Source organism: Adiantum capillus-veneris, chromosome 26 (assembly GCF_014529385.1).
Source record: "Adiantum capillus-veneris isolate H3 chromosome 26, ASM1452938v2, whole genome shotgun sequence".
NCBI lineage: Eukaryota > Viridiplantae > Streptophyta > Polypodiopsida > Polypodiales > Pteridaceae > Adiantum > Adiantum capillus-veneris.
Window position 1 is genome coordinate 93,447,965 of NC_140956.1, and position 26,284 is coordinate 93,474,248.

The window sequence follows — 26,284 nt, forward strand, 5'->3', positions numbered from 1 at the left end:
TCGTGTGCGAGGCGAATGACTACTTGCACACGACAGTGCTTGAGGCGAAAATCTCTATAGACATGATTGCAATAGGGGATTAGTTAATCTGACATCGGTGAGGTCCGGAATGGATCTAGATGTGGTTACTAAATACGTTGCTGGCAGTCATGGTCTGAGATTTGGAATGAATGTTTTTGTGATTGATTGTCATGTGATGTCTTGTGATGTCATGTGCAGTGATGTGACTGTCGTCTTGGTACATGTGCTAGATGTGTCGTGTCTAGTGCGTCGGTACTAACAGTCAGTGTCTACTAAGACAGTTTATGGCCTTTGTCTGTTTGCAAGCGTAATTGAGGGCGATTACAATTCTTTCAAGAGGGGGGTATGTCACAAATTGATGACGTGGCAGTTCTGCCCAGACACACACGTGGCAGCAGTACGGATTTCCAGATTCTGCATTGACATGCTGACGTGGCAGGCGGTACGGACGCTGACGTGGCAGCAGTACGGATCACCCGGATTTATCGCCGATGGGCTGACGTGGCAGACTGTACGGACATGCCCGCTTTTTGCGCTGTATGGAAATTCTATAAATTACGCTGACTGCTTTTATTGCAGATTTTTGGAAACAGTTGCTTTTGGAACTTTTGCTTTTGAGTTTTACTGATTTTGGGGTTCTCCTTTTGGCATCCCTTGTAAGAATAAAAGAGCCCTGAGGACCTCGCTTCTCAAGGCATCTAGACGCAGAGTTTGAGAGCGGAGGACCCTACGGGAGTTGTACTTTGCTCAAAGATTAATATAAAAGAAATACCAAAAGGGGCGCCAGTCTTTTGGGCCAATCTCTCTGGGCACGGAACTACGCCGGGCCGGCCGTGTCGACCAAATTGAACTGAGATTTTGAAGTTGTGAAGTATTTTAAGTGAATCTTTCTATAGAGCTGGCCAAGATTCCTCGACGGGAGTTGTTGTCTGTCAATTATTCATCTAATTGTGCCCTAGGGATCTGCAAGCTCCCTAGCTTGCAAGATACCATCCCGTCTCATGGATTCTTACCTCGAAAAAACACCCAAAGTCATGAATAGGTCCTCTCTCTTCACTTATCGACGACCTATGCCAATCCTGGCTATGCATTGGGATGCTAGCATTCCCCAGAACTCCCTCAAGGCTGCCTTAAGCCAAGCTTCAATTGCCCTGTGACTCCTGCCAACATCAGCACACAAGCGAGAATCCATGGAAAGAGATGAAAACAAAACTTATCATAAATAGCCCTAGCTTGCATGTGCCCCATGTCCTATTCTCCCACTAGAAGATCCCGTACCACCTTAAACGGAAGGCGAGCGGACCTCTTGCACTAAACCATCACGATCCCATGGGCTCTAGTGGTTTCCTACATATTGCCATGTCATGTGTAAGAGAGCAGGAAACTGCTCTAATACCCATGTTATTCTTTCTGCACACATGACATGACAAGCCAAACATGCGCATAAAATGGCATAAGGGAAGACATTCAGTCGCATACCAGCCATGGAGCGTAACTGGCTCATCCCCCAAGCTTGGGATCCTGCAGCTACTCCGGCTTAATGCCACACCTCAAGGCCTGGCATGCCATACCACCAGCGTAATAATCACACAAGATATAGCCCACAAATGACCCCAGGGTCCTATTGACAGGACCTGATAACCGCCCTTACCTAAGGGCCTTGTTGATACTGGCAACGGACAAAACTGAGGCACCCATCCTAATATCTAGGAATATAGAAAAAAATATCACACCGCCGCAAACTCAAATACACTACGTGTTGGTTGCCCAATCATATGAAATTAAAACAAAAACTTAACTTGTGATTCAGCTGAATACCTCCCAATCTAAATCAGCACCACCGCTTGTTGAGGGGCTGCTACCTTCATCCTCCTATATTTCATTTCAATTTTATTGCTTGGTGAGCTTAACCAATTTGAAACATTTTTTACCAAAAAGATCTTCCTTTCACTGCAATGGAAAGTCACCTCAGCTAACTGATTCATATACTGCCGAATCCAGTCTGCTTGCTTTGCTTTCATATCCTTGTCCTGCTCATTTTCTTCACTAGGTGTAGTTTTGACCACAAGTCCTAGTTCATCATCTTGGTCACCAAAGTCACATGGTGTTGAGTTGGGAGGAACCCAATCTTCCTTAGCTGCAGCCAGTAATTGCACAGATGCTCCTACACTCCAGATAGATCTATCATGCATAAGTCCATCATTTTAAAAGCACTTGACATGACAATCTAATAAATTCATGAACATTCTCATCACAACAACAGGTGTTGACAGTTGCACTGGCACAAGAATAGAAACTACTCCTAAGCAGCAAAGGAAAAAGTAAGAAGAGATCCCAAATACCAATATCAAGATATCTTATTATAGTAAGCTTGTCCATGATGTTTTAACATAAGTACCTATATGTTTTGAACTGAAAATAATGAGAACGCTGGAGTGTATGACTTCAGGACATTTGCTGCACATTTCTTCTATTCTAACATTTAAATACGTAAAATGCAAAGTATCATTTGAAGCCATCAAAAACTTTATATATATAGCATAATACTATAAAGCTAGCACACACACAGATACATGTTAAGTTTCTTGCTTAGGTACTGAAGGTGTACTAATGGGGCTGTGCCACCTAAAAGGAGCGAATTTACATACCTTCCATATCCACATTCACACCACCAGAAGAAAACTTTTTGGGCAGTTCATCCCCTGGTACGTTTAAACAGAGCCAATCAAGTACATCCGATAGAGCAGCTTCACCCTAAGAGACAAATTCAAGTGAAAATGTGCAGCACACAAAAAATGAGTTAAGCAAGGCACCAAAACTCCTGTTGAATTGTAATGAGAAACCAAAATAAAAGTCAAACCAAGTAATTCAAAGTGAAATGACTTATGTCCATGCAAAAGGGAATTTACCAACGTCGTCTGTCTACTCTTGCTATGTTATTGGTGATGCATGTGCACTCAACCACATCACTTGCCCGTGTTGATATATCCTTAGCCTGGCCCTATAAAAAGACACTACAATGATCCCTTCTTTTTTGGGCGTCCCCCCAAGGCCAGTCCAGCTCTTAATACAAGTGCCTGTTTCAGACTCTCGTGTCATGAGTACACCTCATCAGAAAAGCACAATTCACTTGATAGATGTATGCGTATGCAATATCCAGAATAGATAACCCTGACAAAAAATGACCTATTGCCAAGCGCTGTTCTGCCATAACTGTCATTTTCTCTCAATAGAGAATTGAACTTTTGCGAAAGTTCCAGTCTCACCTTACCTAGTGAATTTCCCTTGTAGGACAGACACAATACAGTTTTGTTACGCATGATGTATTGTTACCCACTCACTGCTTATGTTAATAAGGACTGAAAAAGCCCAACCAAATTCAGCTTCATAATAGAAAGCGCATGTGTCTGTTCCAGCTGTTTATGTACTAAAAAGGCCCAACCAAAGTAGCAAACCGATTATGACATTCAAGGAATCCTTTCAACCAGAAAAGCGAATTATTCAGCACATTAGACAACCTGCACTCAACATTGTCACGTGCACATCTAACCCTATGTGCATGTAGACAAGTTGTTCCTACCTCTAGGGTTTAGGTAGCCTGGGAAGTGTTCTGGCACCCTTGTGAGCATGTACGCGGGCCATGCATGTCCAGGCACTTAGAGTAGCTGCATACCCTCTGATTGCACAACCCATAGCATAAGCATCATGATCCAGTACCCAGTATGAGCATGTTCCACCGCATAGATCCAATTTCCGACCGCGAGTGGGAACCACCTTTATTTTATAAGTGACTTTATCCCATTCTTATTTTCCAGAATCGTGGGCTGAATGGAAGGTTGATCGACCCAGCAATATGCATCTATATAAGCAGGGCCAGGGCGCCTAGAAAAAGCAGAAGAAACGGAGGAAACACAATGTAGCGCGGATAGTGTGTCGTGCTCTCTACAATGGGTGCTCCTCAGTGCAATGTGCGAGACGTCTCACTCGAAACAGAATAAAAACAAAGGAAACAATAGCTGATCAACACAGAGACACAGCAAACATATGGACTAGACTATCTCAAAGAACCGATACAGACTCTGGCGTGGCAGCACACTCAACTCCAACACAAGAACTCACAGGTACAATGGGGGTGTCGAGGCTCAGATGTGCAAGGATGGTGCAGACGTGCTGTGTATAGACTCGCTGCTCTAGACGACGACGTTGGACCATATATCAAGAAGATGACAATCCTGACCCAACAGATACTACTCACATGTACCACCATAAAGAGCAACCAACGGCTCATAAATGCAACCACCTAAGTCTATCTCCAGACTGAGTGGAGGTGGTGACCTGGCCATGGAGGTGGTGACCTGGCCACGATGTCCCCTAGACCACCGTTCGTATCCCTGCTACGTGTCACTACCCAGCCCAAAGAGTCCGTCCAGTGTGAACCAAACCAGACCAACTGTACTAACTGTGAACCAGACCAGACCAACTGTACTAACTGTGTGTCATGTGAAGTGACACTGTAGCCTGCTACAAGTTGCCCGCCACAAGACCGCTCACTGTCTCGGTGAGAGGAATACTGAAGAAACTGTGAAAGAAAACCACTAGGTACTGCATCCGTACATCTTTCGTGAAGCAGGTGCTAGGCCCAACCATTACCTTACATGCCTCAAAAAGTGGAGTTAAAAACATTGCACTGCTTGCAAACGCCTTAAGCCTTTGAATAGGTAGGAACCCAATATGATTGCATAGTCCAAGAATCCCAATTGGCAAAACAGAATGAGGCTCCACAACAAAGAGATATGCTCGGTTTGGATCCAACGCAACTTTATTTTCCATAACCATAGTGAGAGGAAAATGACATGGTCCATGCTTGCAGATGAACCTTGCAACACTTTCCATCGTGATGGCAGATTGAAGAGCATTAACAGCAACGGGATGGCAACCAGGTGAATGCTTGAAAGCCACAAGGAAACAGCCAAAAGGTTCTTCATCTTGCTCGTCTGCCTAGGTAGTGGGGCGAGGGGTAGGTAGGGGGTAGGTAGGGGGCGAGTCTAGGTAGGGGGGCGAGGGGTAGGTAGGGGGCAAGGCCTAGGTAGGGGGAGGGTAAGGGGTAGGTAGGGGGCGAGGCCTAGGTAGGGGGGGGGGGAGGGCGAGGCCTAGGGAGGGGGAGGGGGAGGGGTAGGTAAGGGGCGAGGCCTAGGTAGGGGGAGGGTTGGTGGGTAGGGGCGAGGGAGAGAGAGGGGTAGTGAGGGGAGATGGAGCAGAGAGATACCATGATTAGGGAATATATCAAGCTTGAAATCAACATGGTTTTGGTTGTATCCCGTCTTGAGGAAGCTTTGTGAAGGGAGTTCGCTAGACACACAGGAGAGCTTTGTTATGGTCGAAGAAGCAGACACCGATGGGGCTGATGTTGAAGGTTGTTGACCTTCTCTTTCTTTCTGCTTCTATGATTCTTCATAGGCTCACCAGATCCAAAGGCTACCACCAAGGGCGCACGGGGAGTAGCTTCTGTGACCTTCAACCTTTGTGCTGGCTCAAGTGGCCTATTAGGTTTAGTTACTGTGGAAACATTGGAAGAGGGTGTATCTTCAGGCAAAGAGTGAATAGAGACTCTATAATAGGGCATAGATTTGGTAGCATCCAACCACTCCAACAGATCCTCGTCTGACTCGTCACGTGGAGTAGGCTGTTCCAATTCAAGGTTGGTTGCTAGGGACAAAGAACTATGTTGCACAACGGGATCCATGCCTCCTTCTAGGTGAATGGGTTGCATCGGAGAGCCAGGAGTATGTATCCACATGGCATCGTTTCCCCAATCATGAAGTGCTTTAGTGTGTCGCAGCCATGGTCTACAGATGAGCAAGGGAAATCCGCCCTCCACCTGTGGAAGACGAATCACAACAAAATCCAAACTAAAAGTGAAATCTTGTACCTGCAGAGGCACCTTTTCCACTATGCCCACCAGGTATCTGTCCTCTGGTCGGCCAATGTTACTGTGAAGGGGGCAAGTTGAGTACGCTACAGGCCTAAAGCCATCATAGTGAACTCAGGCATCATATTGATGCCAGATCCACCATCCACAATTACTCCTGAAAATTGCTGCCCCAAGATGGACATTGTCAGACAACGGCTTCTATAATCAGTGAGGGGAGCAGCAGGATCGGATATCATATAGGACTCTGATGGTCGCACTGGGAGGTGCCCGCCACTAGGACTTGCTCCGGGGTAAAGAGACTGAATAACAGCAAGGGTGTCACTTCTAAAACTCGCATCTAGTCGCAGCATGTCAGAGGGACCCTTGTTGGAAGGTGTTCTTCAAGACTATCTCTGCTGTAAGCTTTTCCTGTTCTACCAGTGGTTTCTCTGGTACCTTGATCTTCTGTAGATCGGAAACTGCTTCCAAGAAAGCTTCATCAATATCGGAGAGCAAAGATTTGGATTCTTTCATGGCACTGGGGGAAGGCTTGTTAACAACTGAAGGCAGGGTATCCACTGGTGTGAGAATGTGTGGGGGAGTTGGAACTTGCTGGAATGCTAAGACCGAGAGCGGCTCTTTGGGCCCGGGTGAGGATGCCCGCTAGCTCCTCTACCAACTGCAACTTCTCTTGAGTGGTAACCACATGGGCGGAAGGGGGTGGTTTAGGAGTGGGGCTCACTGCTATCAAATTGAGCTTGGGAAAGGTAAACTCATTTTGGCTTTGACTTGGGTTCGCAGCCGTAGATGCACGAAATTTAGGGCAATCCTTACTGTAGTGATCCTTTGTTTCAGGGCAATGACAGTAGGGAGGGGACCCTTCTGGCAGGGGGCATTTGCTTTGGTAATGCCCATATTCCCCGCATCTGTAGCACAAAATGGGCCGATTCAAAGGGCGAGTCAAAGGGCGAGGTGGTCCTTGCTCCTGGTACATGGAGTTGGAGATGGAGGCATAGAAGCTTTGAGGTGATGAGGGAGCATGGGTATGATAAAAGCTCTGAGAGGGAAAAGTGCTCTGCATACCTTGCATAGGAGGGGTTGTCAGCAAAGGTGGCATATGGTGCGGATGGCCACAGGGAGAAACCATGTTGGATGCAGGTGCTGGCCCTTGTTGAAGAGTAGGACCAAGACTTTGTTGTATTTGTCGCAATCCCTTTAGGTAGTAGCAGTCCTTGTCCTCATGTCCAGACTTTTCACAGAAGTGGCAGTAAACCCAAAGGGGACATTCCTATGGAGGGTGCCCTGGAGAGCGGCATGAGCTACACCAAACAATAGCCTTAGTCTCCTGCTGAGACTTGAGCTCTTCTAGCTCACGCTTGATCTGTTCCAATGCCTCGTGATGTGGAGGCTTCTCATGTCGAAGAGAGAAGGACCCTCCTCTTGAAGAGCTTGATGTAACTTTAGGGCTTCCAGTTCCCTGCGTAAAGAAGTTAACGGATCAGAAGGACTTTTTGAAAACACTGAGGGGGTTTCTACCTGATTGGAGTGGGTGAACAGCTTCCTACCTCCCTCTATCCTAGTAGCAACCGCGACAAACTCCTCCAGAGTGGCGTCAGGTCTAAAACTCTCTCGGAGTTTTTGCTGGGAAGTTTTGGGAAGAGCCTTCTCCACCCACTTCTTAACCATAAATTCCCCTGGCTGCAGAGGAAGCTTGGCAACCAGAGACTTGGTTTTAGTCATGAGTTCTACAAAAGTCTCCTCTGGTTGGAGCACCATGTTGGCCAACTCATCCAAAACCTTTTCCTGGTAGTCACCTGGCCTGAATGTTGCACAGAATTGTTGTCTTAAAGCTGCCCAAGTAGTAGAATGGTTCTTTGCAAACTGACTGTACCATTTATCTACTAAGCCATCCAAGGTAGAGGGAAAGAGTACCAAATAAGCATCTTCTCTATTAAGACCACGACCTCTACAGAGAAATACAAACCTCCTTGCATGGTCGTCTGCATCTTCTGAGGAGAGTCCCTTGAAGGTAGGAAACTTAATGTTTACCTTGGCCAAAACACTAGTCAATGCCTCCATGGCCTCTTCCTCAGGAGCCCGTTGCTCAATAGCCTACTGTAACAAAATAGGAGAGAGCTTTACTGGGGAAGGTGACCTGGAAGATGTGGAACCGGATGGAGGAATGCGTGATGCCGTATGTGGAGGTATGGGTGATGAGGTTGGTGGACTTCTACTAGGTACCAAGGGTCGTCTTCTGTTGTAGGACTTCAGAGAACTCAGTAGTGCGCTTTGACGCTCTAATGACCGCCTTGTATGTGTCATGCAGCGACCACAAACCCAACCAAGCTTTGGCAAGAAGACCTTTAACTAGCTGAACACAGGTCTAGACTCTACTAGACCAGGGCAAGTGACTAGACCACCAGGCTGGACCAGGGACGAGGAGGGACTAGACCAGGGACGAGGAAGGCCTAGACCAGGACGAGAGCTGGTTGGACCAAGGTAAGAGAGGACCAGATAGCAGGCTGCACAATGCAAGGCAAAGTAGGCGAAGCTAGGTAAAAACCAGCTAGCTTCTGTATTTGTACCTCAACAGAGAGTGAGACTTCAGTTGAGGTCCCATCGGGCGTGCCAGAAATGAGAGCACATGTAGCACGGATAGTGTGTCGTGCTCTCTACAGTGGGTGCTCCTCAGTGCAATGTGCATGACGTCTCACTCGAAACAGAATGAAAACAAAGGAAACAATAGCTGATCAACACAGAGACACAGCAAACATATGGACTCGACTATCTCAGAGAACCGATACAGTCTCTGGCGTGGCAGCACACTCAGCTCCAGCGCAGGACTCACAGGTACAATGGGGGTGTCGAGGCTCAGATGTGCAGGGATGGTACAGACGTGCTGTGTATAGACTCGCTGCTCTAGACGACGACCCTAGACACCATATATCAAGAAGATGACAATCCTGACCCAACAAATACTACTCACATGTACCACCATAAAGAGCCACCAACGGCTCATAAATGTCAGCCATCTAAGTATATCTCCAGACTGAGTGGAGGTGGTGACCTAGCCATGGGCCTGGCCACGATGTCGACTAGACCACCGTCCGTATCCCTGCCATGTGTCACTGCCCAGCCCAAAGAGTCCGTCCAGTGTGAACCAGACCAGACCAACTATAGTAATTGTGTGTCCTATGAAAGTGACACTGTAGCCTGCTACACACAAGGAGGTCAGTAACCCACAGCACCTCAGGCTTTCCAGCATTTCTCCTCATCAAGGACCAGTGTTTTCAGCAAGAAACCAGCGTTTTCAGTTTTCAGCCCTTAGCCTCGTGAGAACCCGCATCATCCATTGCAGATCCTTGCCGTCATGACCCTAACATCCATTGCAGCCTGGTGTTTTCTGTTTTCAGCAGACACGAGCCAGCATTTTGCAGATTAAGCCCAGATCAGCCAGAAATTTCTGTTTTCAGCCACACACAATTAGCGTTTTTGCATTCTCAGCCTCGCTTGCATCAGCGGTTGCAGATCAGCCCCGTAGAACCGCCATAGTAGCAGATCCACCGCAAAAGTACCTAGCATTTTCAGAATTCAGCCTCGACATCGTCGTTGCCGTCGTCATCGTGGTCATGGTCGCCGTCGTTGTCATTGTCGTCAAGTACCACTACATCTAGAAGCATTGTGCCAGACTTTGTGCAATCTAAAGCAAATACCTCTTTAGCAATAGAGAGGAGGGGCCCTTGGAGGGGGGTTTGGGACCCCATCTGGTGTCGTCTCTCTCTCTCTCTCTCTCTCTCTCTCTCTCTCTCTCTCTCTCTCTCTCTCTTGCACTCACTCACAGTTTGCATTTCACTCTCTTGTTTTGGTCATTGCACATTCTCTCATTAAGTCAAGAAAGGCTCTCCCTTCCCATCAGTAAAAGGAACCTTGAGCACCCAGTGATCACTCATTCTGAGCCATACACCATTATTCACTTCCGCTGCACATTACATTGGTATCAGAGCTCTTTGGCAGTGTTCGGTATCATCACTCAAGGAAAGAAGCACAAAAACCGCACGAAATTTTTTTTGCTTCTTGTGGTCGCACATAACCCAAGACCTCTTGGGCATGTCGATCCCTAATCTGTGTTTTTGAAGAGTGGCAGGTAACCCAAGAAAGAAGGGCTTGTCCAGCCTCCCCTCCTTCCTCTTTTCCACTAATTGAGAGCGGACCTTGCACTTAGCGGCAGGCCAATCGATGTGAGGTGGGAAAAAGCAACCTTGGTGTGAGCGCAAGGCCGCCAAGGTGCACTTGATGATATCGGTTTTTTTGATAGCCTTATGCTTGAAGCAGGTGATGGTGTATCCCTCTCTTCTTCCTTTGATACTTGCATGCCGCAAGATGTGACTAGTGAGTTTTTTGACTATCTTCTTGATGAAGAAATGCATCTTGAGAAAATTATGGGTGCTTCATGGAAAAAAGATGCTTGTGCAGATGTCTCCAATGTGTTTAGGGGCTGGGTATGCCTCTTTGCAGGGATGTATGCTTTTCAATGCCTTTTGAGGGCTACTTTTGTTACTTATGGTGATGCTATAGATGTTTCCAAGGCTTCCAAGTGCCATATGCCCTATGTTGGCCCAAATGTAGGTGGTTGTGTAGGGGATAATAAAGAAGGAAATTTTATGATGCACATGCAGGTCTATGGCAAAGTAATTGATGGTTTTTTTGGTGAAAGGTTGGTGTATGGCATCTCTCGAGGTTTTCCTTGGGCGCCAGGTGGAAGTTTGATTAAGCTTTTGATGTATGGAAGGCCAAGCTGTTTTGTGTGGGATCCAGGTGGAGTGAGCATCTACTAGTGTTGCTGTTGAGCATGAATGCTCCAGCAGGCTAGGGGGGTTGGCAAACTATGATGGGATTTTTTCGGTTTGAAGTTTGCCAGCTCTTGTACATATGGTGTGGCGACTTTTTCCATTTTTGAGTGTGATATGGTTGCTTGTACAGTGCTGGGCAATGCCAATTTTTGATGTGTGCTCCTGGCTATGGTCTACAACTCGCCGTTTGATCAAGTTTGCAAAGAACGGATGCACTTGAAGCTTTTGGCAAGGGTCTTTAATCTCTATAGAATGTTTCTATTCGAGATGTCTACCTTGATGTTGATATCCATTGTTTATGACCGATCTTCTTGCAAAGATAATTGAGGGTCGAGCATCATTCAGGTTGTGATGAATGAGGCTACATCAGCAGCCTTCATAGGCATTGGGTATTGCTTGGGGTGGAGCCAGTAAAGTGAACGTAACGGCTTGTCAAGTTCAGAGTTAAGATGGTGAGATGATGCAATTACAACGAGGAGCTCATGCATCGGACCAAATAATACCAATGCTTGGGTGGGAATCGGACCTTGGCTAAATAATTAAGGGAAAAAGTGAATTGAGTTCTTAAGAAAGGGGGTCTGCAATGATTGGGATCATGGGCCTGCACGTGCAGAAGCTGCCAAGGAGAAAGGGGGCGAGAGAGAGCATACAGGGAGAGGGCCAGAGAAGGAAAAAAAGGAGTGGCAGCTACAGAAGCTCACAAAGGAGAGCATGTGAAGGATAGACCCAGGAAAGCAGAAGAAGGGGATGCCCGTCGATCATCGAGCTGCAGGTCGAGCTCTGAAGCGAGCTCATAAGGAGCAGCAGGAGGTCTCCATAGAGAGAGGCTAGTAAGAGAGGGGACTTCAACAGGGCTATAGAGTAGGGGGAGCTGGTTGTGGGCATCGAACTCCTGCAAGTTGAGGTCTCGAAGCTGAAGGTTGACATGGACTGCCAAGGGTGAAGGAGGTGCATGCCGATTTTCCATGCTCAAGGGCTGAAGGGAGGTGATTCAAAGAAGCAATTAGGGGGAGCCGTCAGGGTGTGAGTAGGAGATTAAGACTGAGTGAGGGCTCTCAAAGCAGCCAGGGCTTATTGTAGAGGGCGCAACTGCATATAGAAGGAGAGTTGATAAGAGGAGGGCGACCAGAAAAGAAGAAAATCGTGAGCAGCTGGCGTTGGTTGCAAGCATAAGCGCCAGGTTGGAGGAGGGTATTGGAGGCCACTTGCATGCAGAGAACGGGGAGGCGGCTTATGATTAAAGAGTAGGTGACCGACTTGAAAGGACCACCATCTGGTGACGCATGGGCTGCATATAAGGGCAAGGAGATCCATCAGGTCGAGGTTGGCTATGGATACTTGGAGAAGCCAAGAGATACTAGCTGGGGGCAAGAGTATATATAAATCAGCGAGGGGCTGAGTATGGCATCATAGGAAGAAAGGACTAGGCTCCAAGGCTGGTGATCAAAGACGGCGTCAACTTCAATCCATCAGGGAATCTTCCCGATTTTCAGTTTCTGTATGCTTTTGGTTTTAAAACAAATGTGGTTTCATGTGAAAAAGAGGATTTAGAGTAAGCATCTGAGCTGCAGACAAAGGAATTGCAATCAAAGGCGGATTGACTTGCACTTAGTCTTGCTGGCCCGTTTGCACCTTGTGTAGAAAGTGAGCAGCTCCTTGTCTTCGAAAAACTCCAACAGAGAGATAAAACCACCTTCAATACACTCTTTTATTTTAGCCATGTTCTTACATGTACTGCTACATGACAGAGGATGCACTAGGAATTATAAGTGGTGTTTCTTGTAGCCCCCATGGCCAAGGGTTTGGGTTGACAGCTGGATACAGTCTTTAAACTGGTAGTTGCAGGTGTTTGAGTGGATAGGTTGATGATCCGAACTGGCAGAAAGGCCTAGCTATAGAGGTTTTGGGTCTTGGCTTTCTTCTGTCAACGTGAAGGTGATGAGAGTGGAGTTGGAGAAGAAGTAGTTTCTAAACCAGGAGGATGTTCCCAGATCCTTCCCCATCACCATCCACGCCGCGGATTGCACCAAATCCTATGGAGGCTTTGGTCAAGTCAATGATAGAGATGATGCTACAACAAGAGGTGCAACGTGCCGCCATGGAAGAAAGAAGGGCAGCCATGGAGCATGAACAAGCACGCATGGCGGCCGAAGAACAAAGGGCAACTATGGAGCTCGAGAGTGAGAAAGCACCCAAGGCTCAATGCATAGCGGCCGAAGAGAAGCAAGCAGCTATGGAGTTAGAGCAAGAGGCGTAGAGAGACCAACGCATGCAGGAGTTGGTCCTACAGCTACTCTACTCGAAGTCCGAGCCACTCAAGGAGGCGGCGAGTCATCAGGTAGCCCAAGTAGAGACGAAGATTCCAACAATCTTGTCACTAAGAAGTTGACGTTTAGTAAGTATGATGGTAAGATGGATTCTTCTGTAATTCATTCTTGATTGCATCAATTTAATGCCTACTTTGCGACTAACAAGAAAACAAGCGACAATAAAGTGTTGACTATTGCCCTGTATCTAGCAGGTGATGCCATTAATTGGTATCAAGCTTGGCAAGAGTCACAGTTAGCTGAGCATCTTGAGCGTGCAAAGGAAGGCGTACCCCTCTCTATCAGTTGGGCCGACTTCCAAGACAAGCTCAAGGCTCGCTTCATGCCACCACAATACCTTGATCGGTTAAAAGAAGATTGGCGTGGTCTTAAGCAAAATGGATCCCCTGTTATGTCTTTTTCTAACCGTATTTTGCAGATTGGCGTTCAATTGCGAAAGTCGGATGAGGATCGCAAGGAGGCTTTCCTCTTTGGGTTAGACCAGTACATCAAGTTCGATGTACAAGGTTTCAGCCATAAGGACTATAATGACGCCGTCAGAATCGCCTTAGCACAAGAAATGAAGCACACCAAAGGCAAGCCGTAGGAGAACAAGTCGAGTACTTCTCAAGACTAACCGAATGGTAAGCACGTAAGACCATTGGTAAGCAGCATGAAGGTAATTCTTCATCTCAATCTTCTTCTACACCTAGAGCATAGAATTCTCACAATGATAATAAAGGAAAGGTTAAAACTCAAAAAACCCCTAAGTTGACACCTGATGAAAAAACTGCTCAAGGAATCTTAGGAGGTAGGTTAACTCTTGAAGGACGAGCCGAATATGCACGAGACAAAAGATGTTTTAAGTGTCACACTAAAGGTCACATGAACGAGATTGTTCTAAGGAAGACCCTAGAGAACCCACAAAATCCACATCATCTGTGAATGCACTCAGTGAGAACACTAATGTGTCGGAAGTTTCTCATGATCATGTAGATGACTCTCTCCTGCAGTGTTATGATCTTGTTTGATTCGGGTAGTATGCATGATGTGATTAGTGACTCTCTCGTCAAGAGCACACATTTAGAAGCTCTCCCCATAGATCCCATTGTGATCTTTGGACTTGCTCTTGGCATGCACTCTTCGTTCACGTATGAATGTCCTAATGTGACAGTGTTGATTCAAAATGTCGGTTTTCGTCGTCGTTTGTGATTTCTCCTCTCAAAGGATGTGATTTGATTTTTGGCATACTTAAGTGGTATTGATGGCCGGTTTTAAGTGGTATTGATGGCCGATAACCAGCCAAAAAAAAAAAGGGAGCTTGGTAATATAAAAAAATTAAAAAATGTTCTTTTTTTGTTGTTGCCGCCCCGCCACTCTCTTCCCTCCCATGCATGCGCTCACAGTGGGCTGCCCCTCCCTTGGCACCACCCTTCCCCCTCTCCTCCATTATTCCCCTCTCCCTCCTTCATTATCACATGCAACCGGAAACCCTCTCTCCCCCTCTCGTTCGTCAACCCACAGGGGGCCGCCATGCATGGGACAACTCTCTCTCTCCCTCTCATCTATTATTCATCTAGTCTCTCTCTCTCTTACTCACACTCCCTCTCGTTCTCTCACTCCCTCTCTCTCACTCTCTGTGTAACCAAGCCCTGAGGGCGCATAAAATATCTCTCTCTCTCTCTCTCTCTCTCTCTCTCTCTCTCTCTCTCTCTCTCTCTCTCAAGAGAGAGTATAGAGCATAGAAAGACATATTCGAATTGGAGGTCTTCCCGATGGGTGGGACACGCAAAGGCATGAAGATGAACAAGAGGAACCTGAATACACTGTAGAGACAGATACACTGACTAAACGATTGTCTCGGGTGGTCCCCTTCATCGATTTGGGAGAGCCAATGCATGTGGAAGTCAAAGGGAAACAAGCAAAGGTTTTCTACTATGATATGAAAGAAAAGATAGCAGTCTTGAAGCAGACAAGGTCATTAAAAGGTACATCCGTTTGGATATCAGATGAGCTGACACCTACCCAATTAAAGAACAGATCAGCAGAACTAGAAAAAGTAAGAGAAGCAAGGAAAAAGGGGAAGTGGGCAGTCTATAGAGAAGGAAGAGCCATCATTAGAGACTTTGTCAACAAATCACCTCAAGCACAGGAAACTAAAGAAACTTGATTGCACATCTTTCTTTTCTTTATATGTAGAAAGCATGGGTAATACATGTTGTAATGGTAAGCTCATGACCATGGAGCTCTGAGCTACTGAGGTAGTTTTATTTTATTTTAAATTTGCTATGATGGAAGACACTGTAACCAAGGATGTATTCTGATTTGTCCTATAGGTCAGCTTTGGCCTCGATAGGACGTTAATCTCTCTCTCTCTCTCTCTCTCTCTCTCTCTCTCTCTCTCTCTCTCTCTCTCTCTCTACCCCACATTTGTGGCTCGGGTTCGATGGATCCGCCTACCGAAGGGGAAGGGCCGGGTGTAGATAGGTACACCACCCCAAAAAAAACAACGGCTACTTTCAAACGGAGAAACAAAGATACTGTACTATCGCCAAGATCCTTACGAGTTGGGAAAACCTCCAGGATACATGATGAGCTGCTGATGGAGAAGGTCCCAGTGATGCTCAAATCAGAGCTAAACTATATGAGGGATGACATCAGGAAGGAAATGCATGGGAACGCTGAGAGCTACAGGAACTCCATGTATGGAGACATGATGAGAGAACTAAGGAGAGAGATCCGGGGGATACAGAATGAGGAAATTCAGATCGTGAAAACGGAATTAAGAAACCTAATCAAGGCCGAAGTAAATGTAACAAAATGCGTTATGCAAAAGAAACTCGATGAGGCAGTAGCAAGTTTTGAAGCATGGAGAACAAATATGGAAAAGCGCATAGGGGAAAAAGATGCAATAATCGAGGAGCTAAAAGGAGAACTTGTGGCTTGCAAATCTGCAACTAAGGAGAAGGGAGACGACCAACCTTCGGTGTTGAAGGAGCTCGAGGACATGAAGGATAAGATGAAAGCTCTACGGGAAGGAGATGAATAGAAATCGAAAACGGCATCTTCATGGGCGGAACGTCTTGTTAAGACACACGAAAAGGTTGATGAAGCAGAGAAATGGATTGAGGATGCGAAGAAAGGGAAGGCCCAGATGCCTGAGACCACACCTACCTCCACCATTATTAATATGACCATTGAGGAAGAGCAGAAAAGGAAGAATCGGGCTCTGCATGTGCGGGTCACAGGAGTCAAAGACAAAGAGAATGTAGATGAAGAAGTGGGGGAACTGCTACAACGCATGGGCATCACAGAGCCTACTCACACAAGTGTATGGAGAGTGGGCAAGAAAGGAATCGACGAGAAGGGAAACGTAAAGGATAGGGCACTTATTCTCCGCTTCCCGAATATAGAAATAAGGAAAGAATTTCTAAAGAAGAGGCCAACTCTTAAGAAAACCGGTATTTTCCTTGGAGATGACCTTACATTGGCACAAGTGGCACACATGCAAGAGTTGATGCCAGAGATCAGGGCAGCAAGAGAAAAGGGGAAAATCGCCTTTTATAGAGGAGGGAAAGTAGTGGTTCTGGAAAAGCGCTCATCATGACGGTGCGAGACCTATGGGGCGATGCTCCGGATAGCGGCGTGGAATTGTAATGGATCATATAGGCTAGATGTAGGTGCCTTTGAAGACAGCTTTAGGGACAGAGACATAGTTTTCTACTCAGAGACACCAGATACCGGGACAACTTATGCCACTTGTGAAGGGGTATTTATGGGAAACAACTGGTCGACCAGACAAGAGATCTCTACGAAGTAGCCGGGGTTCAGGAGGAGTAGCAGTCTTATTTAAAGAGGAGCTGAAACCACTACTACAGGTTATCAGGAAAGATGAACAAGCAAGGTATATGTGGGTGAGAATGAGAGCCGAGACAGGTAGATTTCTATATATCGCTATATGCTACTTCCCTCCAAGCACATCAGTCTACTCCTCACCTAAAGGACAGTCCCCTTTCTCCATATTGAATAATGACATATGGGAGTTCTCTAGAGATGGAGACATCGTTCTCTTAGGAGACTTTAATGCCAGAACGGCCAACTCTCAAGCAGTATTCTATGATACTTCTGAGGAAATGCTTCAGAGAAGTGGATTTATCACAGGAGGGGCTTACTAGAAACTCACAGGATAAAGAACACACTGAATATGGGAGACATCTCATGGAAATGGCAACTACACATGGTTTGGCCATACTTAATGGTCTAGAGAATTTCCCTTTATCTGGGGGATTCACATGCTTCCCGCACAGGCATGGGGCCAATACAGTGGATTATGTCATGACTTCACCAGGAGCTGAAACCACTACTACAGGTTATCAGGAAAGATGAACAAGCAAGGTATATGTGGGTGAGAATGAGAGCCGAGACAGGTAGATTTCTATATATCGCTATATGCTACTTCCCTCCAAGCACATCAGTCTACTCCTCACCTAAAGGACAGTCCCCTTTCTCCATATTGAATAATGACATATGGGAGTTCTCTAGAGATGGAGACATCGTTCTCTTAGGAGACTTTAATGCCAGAACGGCCAACTCTCAAGCAGTATTCTATGATACTTCTGAGGAAATGCTCAGAGAAGTGGATTTATCACAGGAGGGGCTTACTAGAAACTCACAGGATAAAGAACACACTGAATATGGGAGACATCTCATGGAAATGGCAACTACACATGGTTTGGCCATACTTAATGGTCTAGAGAATTTCCCTTTATCTGGGGGATTCACATGCTTCCCGCACAGGCATGGGGCCAATACAGTGGATTATGTCATGACTTCACCAAGCTTTATTTCTAATATCAAGGACTTTAAGGTGGGACCCAGACCGGTTGGGATTGCAGTGGATCATGCTCTCTTGACCTTATCAATCTCCTTCCAATACAATGCCTCTCAAGTACAAAGGAAGAAGACACACACAAGATATACTTTCACGCTAGAGACTGATTCAGTCTATGTGGAAAAGATCTATAATAGGATGTGGGCAGCCGAGCCAGTATGTACTATAGAGGAGATTACTTCTCAGCTAACAGAGATACTACATGGAGCAGCACAAGAGGCATACCCACATACTCAGCCTGATCAGAAGAGAGGATCTGGGAACATGCCTCAAAACAGTTGGTATGACGAGGAATGCAGAGAGACGAGAACCAAGGTCTAGAAAGAGCTTACACTTGGGATCATCACATATAAGCAGTCTCGGATTGCTCTTCGGCATATAGTACGTCGCAAGAAAAGGGCATTTTTAGCCAAACTGGAGAAGGATTTATATCAGCTCTTCTTGAGTCAGGACTCACATGAGGCCTTGCGTTTATTTCACGAGCACTCATCGCCTCCGACAATTACTTCTCGTGAGATTTGGGGTCAATATGTAACATCATTATATATGGTATCTACACAGCCTCCATTACCAGATCCGCTAGAGCCATGCCCTGCTACTAGTACTTTCTTTACTACGGAAATGGTGAAAAAATCCATTGACAAGACGAAGACAAGAAGAGCATATGATCATGAGGGTTTAGTAGTAGAACATCTGATCCATGCAAGGGATCTACTTTCAGAAGTCATTGCTCGTCTGTTTAATCGGGGCATGTGTGAAGGATTACCTGAATCTTGGAAATTATCTACTATCGTACCTATTTTCAAGTCAGGGGATCCTATGATACCCGGGAACTACCGTACCATTATGGTGGGTCACACACTGACCCGACTATACGCATCCATTCTGGAACAAAAATTGAGTAGATGGGCAGAGAATGAAGGCATAAGGGCAACAGGACAAGCTGGATTCAGGAGGGGTTATTCCACTTTGGATCATATTCTTACGCTCAGAGCCATTATTGAGGAAGGAAGAGCAAGCGGGCAAAGGATGTATTGTTGCTTTGTGGATTTTCGGAAAGCTTTTGATACAGTACCAAGGGCCAGATTGATGCACAGAATGCAAGAGTTAGGGGTCCCCAAAGAGATTATCTGGGGGATCATGGCCTTATACAGGTCAGTAATTGGTTATGTACGTACCCTAGAAGGGGATTCCAACATTGTTCATTCCACCGTTGGAGTAAAGCAGGGATGCCCACTGTCCCCTACTTTATTTGGTATGTATATAGATGAGGTATCAGACTACATTGATAGAGGGTGACAGAGGTGCTCAACTTGCAGGGTCATGGATCCCTTTGTTGTTGTATGCAGATGATATTGTATTGATAGCAGAATCACCAGATGGAATGTAGAGGCAGTTAGATGCATTACATAAATTTGCGGAGGACAACGGACTGTCGGTAAATTTGGGTAAAACCAAAGTTATGGTGTTTAACACCACACCGCAGTGGGTTAGGAGATCGGCACCTACATTTGCATATGGCCAGGATACAGTAGAGTACACAGATGCATACACATATCTTGGTGTGGTATTTACAGGACCGAAGTTTACTCTTAAGAAAGCAGCGGATGCTAGATTGTCCAGAGCCTCTGCAGCCTTGGGAGGGTTGGAGAGGACGTGTTCACAAGTGCAGTTTCAGGAACCACCAACAAAACTTTGGCTCTTTGATACTGTGGTGGCTTCGGCTATGCTTTATGGGGTCCAGATTTGGGGACCATCTGTGGATCAGGATAATTGGAAGTCAATGGAGAGACCTTTGGTATCTATGATTTCCCGAATGATTAGAGCCAAGGCCTCCGTACCACACGCGATTACCCGAGCAGAACTAGCTGCCCCTCCGATAGAAATTGAAGCTCTTACTAGATCAGTGTCCTTTATACATGGTTTGTGGGATACAAATAATTGCCAATATACTAGATTGGCCCTCGAATCCTCTCGACAATTAGCAATGAAAGGAGATACATCATGCTGGTATGCGCAATTGTCCTCGTGGTTTCAGAGACACGGGTTCAGTATGGAAAGATTACCCCCCTTCCAATACTCTCTTGAGGCTCCATCACTGGCAATCACACGAACGGAGATTAATAAAATCATCCGCCAGGATCTTATACAGTTGGACACTAAGAGGACATGGGTAGACCCTACACAAGAATTGGGCACGAAGATGGCCGACTACAAAGAAAACTTCCTACAGCTATCTGAAGATGGTTTTGTGATTCGCCCGAGCTACATGGATACCCACCTGTCTCATGGTTTGAGATGTACTATTGGTCAGATTCGTACATCCTCACACCAGCTGAAAATTGAATTTGGCAGATTTTGGGGAATCCCACCTGAGAGCAGAATTTGCAAGTTATGCGGAATGGAGCCAGAGACAGAATTACACTACATATGCCATTGCACTGTATACTATGAGATACGTGGGAGTTTCCATTGCCTATTTAAAGAAGGCTTTGGACCTCTAGATAGAGTCATGCAATACCAGGATCAAAGATGCTTAGGCCTGTACCAACTGGAACTACATCGGCATAGGGATAATCTAACGAGAAGACAAAGAGCACTACAGCCTCAGAGGCAGATCACAGATTTCTTCGGATCGAGAGAAGCAGGAGTGGAAGGAGAAGCAAGAGGCCAGCAGCGAGCACAAAGGAGTACCCACATTCATACCAAAGGCACCCTCATTGACAGGGCGATTGAGCTTAGGAAATCGAGACGACCACGACCGAGGTGCAGAAGCACACTTCACCGGAGGAGACTACAACAAAGGATTAGAAGCATTCTAGCCAGACACCCAGAATGCTCCTAAGAAGTTTATTTAATACTCTGTATTTAGTTTTCACATTTATTTTCATACTTTTCACACTTAGTACTTTAGTACTAAGGTACCCAGACATTGTAACAGATTCACCACTTTTGTATGAGTTTGGTCTCATAGGTCATCCTGGCCTTTTGAAGACATTAATATAACATTTCATTTCATCTCTCTCTCTCTCTCTCTCTCTCTCTCTCTCTCTATATATATATATATATATATATATATATGTCATTGAATTGTATACTATGAGATACGTGGGCGTTTCCATTGCCTATTTAAAGAAGTCTTTGGACCTCTAGATAGAGTCATGCAATACCAAGATCAAAGGTGCTTAGGCCTGTACCTACTGGAACTACATCGGCACAGGGATAATCTAATGAGAAGACAAAGAGCACTACAGCCTCAGAGGCAGATCACAGATTTCTTCGGATCGAGAGAAGCAGGAATGGAAGGAGAAGCAAGAGGCCAGCAGCGAGCACAAAGAAGTACCCACATTCATACCAAAGGCACCCTCATTGACAGGGCGATCGAGCTTAGGAAATCGAGACGACCACGACCGAGATGCAGAAGCACACTTCACCGGAGGAGACTACAACAAAGGATTAGAAGCATTCTAGCCACACACCCAGAATGCTCCTAAGAAGTTTATCTGTATTTAGTTTTTCGCATTTATTTTCACACTTTCACACTTTTCAGACATTGTAACAGATTCACCACTTTTGTATCAGTTTGGTCTCATAGGTCACTCTGGCCTTTTGAAGACGTTAATACAACATTTCATTTCTCTCTCTCTCTCTCTCTCTCTCTCTCTCTCTCTCTCTCTCTCTCTCTCTCTCTCTCTCTCTCTCTCTCTCTCTCTCTCTCTCTCTCTCTCTCGTCTCCCCACCCATACACTACACACAACCTCTCAGTCTCTCTCCCCAACTCCCTCACCCCTTCCTCCCTCTCTCCCCACCGCTCTCCATCTCTCTCTCCCTCTCTCCCCACCGCTCTCCATCTCTCTCTCTCTCTCTCTCTCTCTCTCTCTCTCTCTCTCTCTCTCTCTCTCTCTCTCTCTCCTGGGGGTAGTCTTTACTGGGCCGAGATTTTCTTTGAGAAGAGCAGCAGAGACTAGACTAACTAGAGCTGGTGCGGCTTTGGGAGGAATGGAGAGGATGTGTTCGCAGGTTCAATTCCAGGAACCTAGGACAAAGTTATGGCTCTTTGATACTTTGGTTGCCTCTACTATGTTATATGGGGTGCAGGTTTGGGGACCTTCTATAGGCCAGGATGGTTGGAGGCGTATGGAGAAGCCCCTGGTATCTATGATCTCTCGGCTGATTAGAGCCAAGGCTTCCGTACCGCAGGATATCATTCGAGCGGAATTAGCTGCCCCCCATATGGAGATTGAGACGCTTACCAGATCAGTCTCCTTTGTACACAATCTGTGGGATACTACCAGAGACACATATGCCACGGTGGCTCTAGAGTCCTCCAGAAAATTAGCTCTTAATGGGGATGCATCATGCTGGTATGCACAGATGGCATCATGGTTTCAGACACATGGTTTCACCATGGACAGGTTGCCTCCTTTTTAATACTCTCTACAGGCACCCTTGAGGTCTCTGACACGGGTAGAGATTAATAGACTTATTCGTCAGGATCTGATCTAGTTGGACACGAGGAGGACATGGATAGAGCCGTTATAGGAGTTGGGCACAAAGATGACTTTCTATAGAGAGCATCTTCTCCACCTCACTGGGGATGGGTTTGTGATTCGACCTAGCTATATGGACACGCATCTTTTCTCATGGTTTGCGTTGTGCCATTGGCCAGATACGCACGTCCTCACATCAGCTCGTGATTGAGACTGGCAGATTCAGAGGGACACCAGCAGATAGCAGGATATGCCGCTTATGCCATCTAGAGCCAAAGACAGAAGTACATTACATATGTCATTGCACAGTGTACTATGAGATACGAGGCCGTTTTCATTGTCTATTCAGAGAAGGTTTTGGGCCTCTATCTAGGGTCATGAGTTATGAGGATCAAAGATGTCTTGGGCTATATCTACTTGAGTTACACAGGCATAGAGAAACTTTACTGAGGAGAGCTGAAGAGAGACAACCCCAGAGACAGATCACAGATTTCTTTACACTAGATATTGTACACCCAGAAGAACAGACAGAGGAGCAGCCAACAGTGGAGAGGTCTACCCGCACTATTGGCATTCTCATAGACCGAGCATTGGAGCTAGGGAGATCTAGACAACCCCGATGGAGAAGAGGAGCTACACAGTTTCGAAGGAGGCTACAGCAAAGATTCGAGCCATACTCTTTCGTCGTCCAGAGTGCAGATGAAGATGGACCTCTATGAAGATGGATCTCTACTCTCCTCCCATATTGTCTTCACATTGTACTGCTTAGTTTAGGATCCCGCAGTATTTATATTTTGTTATCCTAGTTTAATTTACTTTGTTAATCTGACTTTGTATCAGATACACCGCATTGTAACTTTCTGGTCTCATAGGTCACTTTGGCCTTTTGAAGACGTTAATATAACATTTCATTTCATTTCATCTCTCTCTCTCTCTCTCTCTCTCTCTCTCTCTCTCTCGTGTCATCGTTACCTACACACACACACACACTTACCTACACACACACACACACACACACTCACACACCATCTCCCTCTCACTCTCGTTCTCTCTCCCCCTCTTTTCCTATGTAAGCAGCCAGCAACTAAACAAAATATATAATAGTCCCTCTCTCTCTCTCGTTCCCACACAACACTCACGTATACGAAAACACACACTCACAAGTACACACATATACACACACGCACCCTCATCTCCCGCTCTCTCACCATCTCTCTCTAGATTCGGTAAATGACATCCCTCTCTCTCTTACCATACACGAACACATACACCCACACATTTACACACGCTCACAAGCACATGCACATACGCACAAGTACACGCACGCACAAGAAGAAGAAAACCGGGAGAAGCTCAACAATCGACGCCCAACACAACAACGAAAGGACAACAAAATCATGCGGTGGCGACACCGAATCAAGAAATGACGCCGAAGACATGCCCCGGCCGGCCCTGAAAGTGACGAACGCGCTACACGGACGCACCAGCAAAGCCCGCCATTTACTGGCATCTCGTCCACGACATATCTCCGTAGTAAACATCCGTAGGGTAATCTATTTTTCCGTTTTCAAGCCAAAACCTTGTATAAAAAACCAATTGTATATTGCCACCTCTCTCTAGGTGATGGTCACAAAGGCCCCACCTAGGAGATATCATTTTACAGTTCTCATAAAACAAAGCAAGGGTCAACCATCTGGGACCCAACTCCTTGCTTTGTCTCTCTTGATTAGGACCCTAACCTAATCAGATTATCCTAAACTAATGCATCCTGCATCTATATAAGGGCACTGAAAGTTCACTATCAGGGGCAGCACTTGGGAGTCGGCACTTGAGAACGAAGCCATGCACACACCCTGACTCCAAGGGTCGCCACACACAAGAGTAGAATCTCCATGTATATGGAATTTTCTCTAGAAAACGCACTATAGGCTCTCTATGTCTCACTATCACCACAGCACCATCTCGCCAAAACTAAGGTTTCTATAAATATCGCTTTGAATCAAGTTTCCCTCACATCCCGAGGGGTTTTCATCACCTCTCTCTCTCTCTCTCTCTCTCTCTCTCTACGGCGTGTAGTATTCGTGCTATTTTAAATCACCGCTATCCGCGTCCTAGCCGCTATAAGCAAGGTGGTGTCCCATGTTCACTTACCGTGATGAGCTCGACGTGCACGCGTCTGGCGTTGAGGCCGTCGGGGTCCATTTTGCGCTTTGCGCTTGTCATTTGGTGCCCCCACTGAGGAGGGCTTCTCGAAAACCTTCAATTTACAAGACTGAAACGATGCGCATCATCAATCATGGACGAATGGCTGCAAGAATTCTCCAATTGGAGAACGGAGGAGGAGGAGATTGAAGAAGCACTAACCGCCTTCATCGAAGTGTTGCTGCCAAATAAAGGTATAGCCTCTACTCCTAAGTGGCCAAAAGGGGCTGCTCGTGCCAAAGGAAAGGAAGGGCACGCCAATCCTAAATCACATGCCCCCAAGGAAGAAACACGTAGCTACAAGAGTGCTTCGAGTTCGGGAAGCAGAATCGTGCGGCGCATGCGAGTGCTGACAGTCCACTTCGACAACCCCGAAGCAGAAGTGGTAAGAGGTTTCAATGCCCTAAAGAGGAGTGGTTTGGCTATTGACCTCGCTGCTTTGGAAGGCGAGTAGAGGGTCCCGTACAGCTCATCCTGAAGAAACTGTCTACCACGGGTGAAACCCAGTGGGCCGGAGACGAGTTACAACTAAATGGTGTGGAGTTCATGCAACAAGCTGACTACGATAATTACTTGCAACTGCCACTATCTAAAAGGCTAGGAGCGGTCAAACGCGTCGCCATCACTCCATATATGCTGAGCGACGAAGGGAAGGTAGAGCCTATGAAGGGCGATGACCTCCTATGGATATGCCGACTTGTCGACACCGGCATGGTAAGAGTGTAAATAAGTACTCTACACTCTATGCATCATGGATAACGGACCAACCGTCTTTGTTTCGGTTTCTGCAACACATGCATGTAAATATAAATGTAGATAGGAAAATCTTCTATCAACAGAAGATTGTATATCTGTTTGGTGTTGTGGGGCTAGGAGAGATCCTTAGCTCCCCAAACCCTATTATCCTCCCCGTGTTGGATTACCACCACTCTTTCAATGTTTCCATTTTTATCCTGTTTTGATCTATCCACCCAACCCTATAAGAAAGCCGCTATAAGCCACTAAGTCATTTGTTCTATAAAAAAAAAAAAGGGTTTGTAATTTCCTGCTGATTGATTTACCACCATGGCAAGTGTCTCTTTTCCCACATTTAGTGGCAAAAAGGGAGAAGACATCACCACCGATTTTCTGAATGACTTTGACATCGCTTGTGTGGTTTCCAACAAGGATGACGACGCCTCACGGCTATGAATCTTTCCTCTACTGATGAAAGTAGAGGCCAAGTCTTGGTACAATGCTTTGTCCCAAGCTACCAAGAATGCATGGGACGTATTACGTTTTGCCTTTGTGAAGAGGTTTGATGGAGGCACAACCTCAAAAAAGTTATGGCAGCTGCTGACAAAGTTAAAGCAAGGAGGTTTGCTAGAGTATGCCACTACGAATCCAAGTTTGTGGATTTGTGGGAATGATGGGTTGTCTCACTGGAGGAAGGTGAAGGAGCACCTAATTTCCTAAAGAAGGATCGTTTCATTGCTGGCTTGTGGTCGCCGCTTAAAGAGAAAGTGAAGGGGAGATTCCCTACAACATATGAGTTGGCAGTAAAAGTAGCCCGCCTTAGAGACAAGAAGTTGCGCATGCAAGCAAAAGTCAACGAGTCAGAGGAATCGAGCTCA

General features: G+C 46.1%; 1 protein-coding gene across 6 annotated transcripts in view; it reads right to left on the reverse strand.

Annotated features, from left to right (window-relative positions):
• The window catches only part of LOC147423825 (DExH-box ATP-dependent RNA helicase DExH7, chloroplastic-like), a 172,288-nt gene that overhangs the window by 118,969 nt on the left and 27,035 nt on the right, over nucleotides 1-26,284 (reverse strand). For 4 of the 6 annotated variants that reach the window (XR_015186624.1, XM_086501805.1, XM_086501808.1 and 1 more), the window contains exons 2-4: nucleotides 2,670-2,775; nucleotides 1,989-2,185; nucleotides 1,840-1,893 (exon numbers count right to left, since the gene is read on the reverse strand). Coding sequence is in view for 5 of the 6 variants with exons in the window: in XM_086501805.1 (XP_086357931.1) it covers nucleotides 1,840-1,893; nucleotides 1,989-2,185; nucleotides 2,670-2,775 (357 nt within the window). In the remaining variant the exon portion in view is untranslated. Of the gene's footprint in view, nucleotides 1-1,839; nucleotides 1,894-1,988; nucleotides 2,186-2,669; nucleotides 2,776-2,930; nucleotides 3,099-26,284 lie in introns of all 6 variants that reach the window. The other 2 variants (XM_086501807.1, XM_086501806.1) reach the window with 2 other exon arrangements.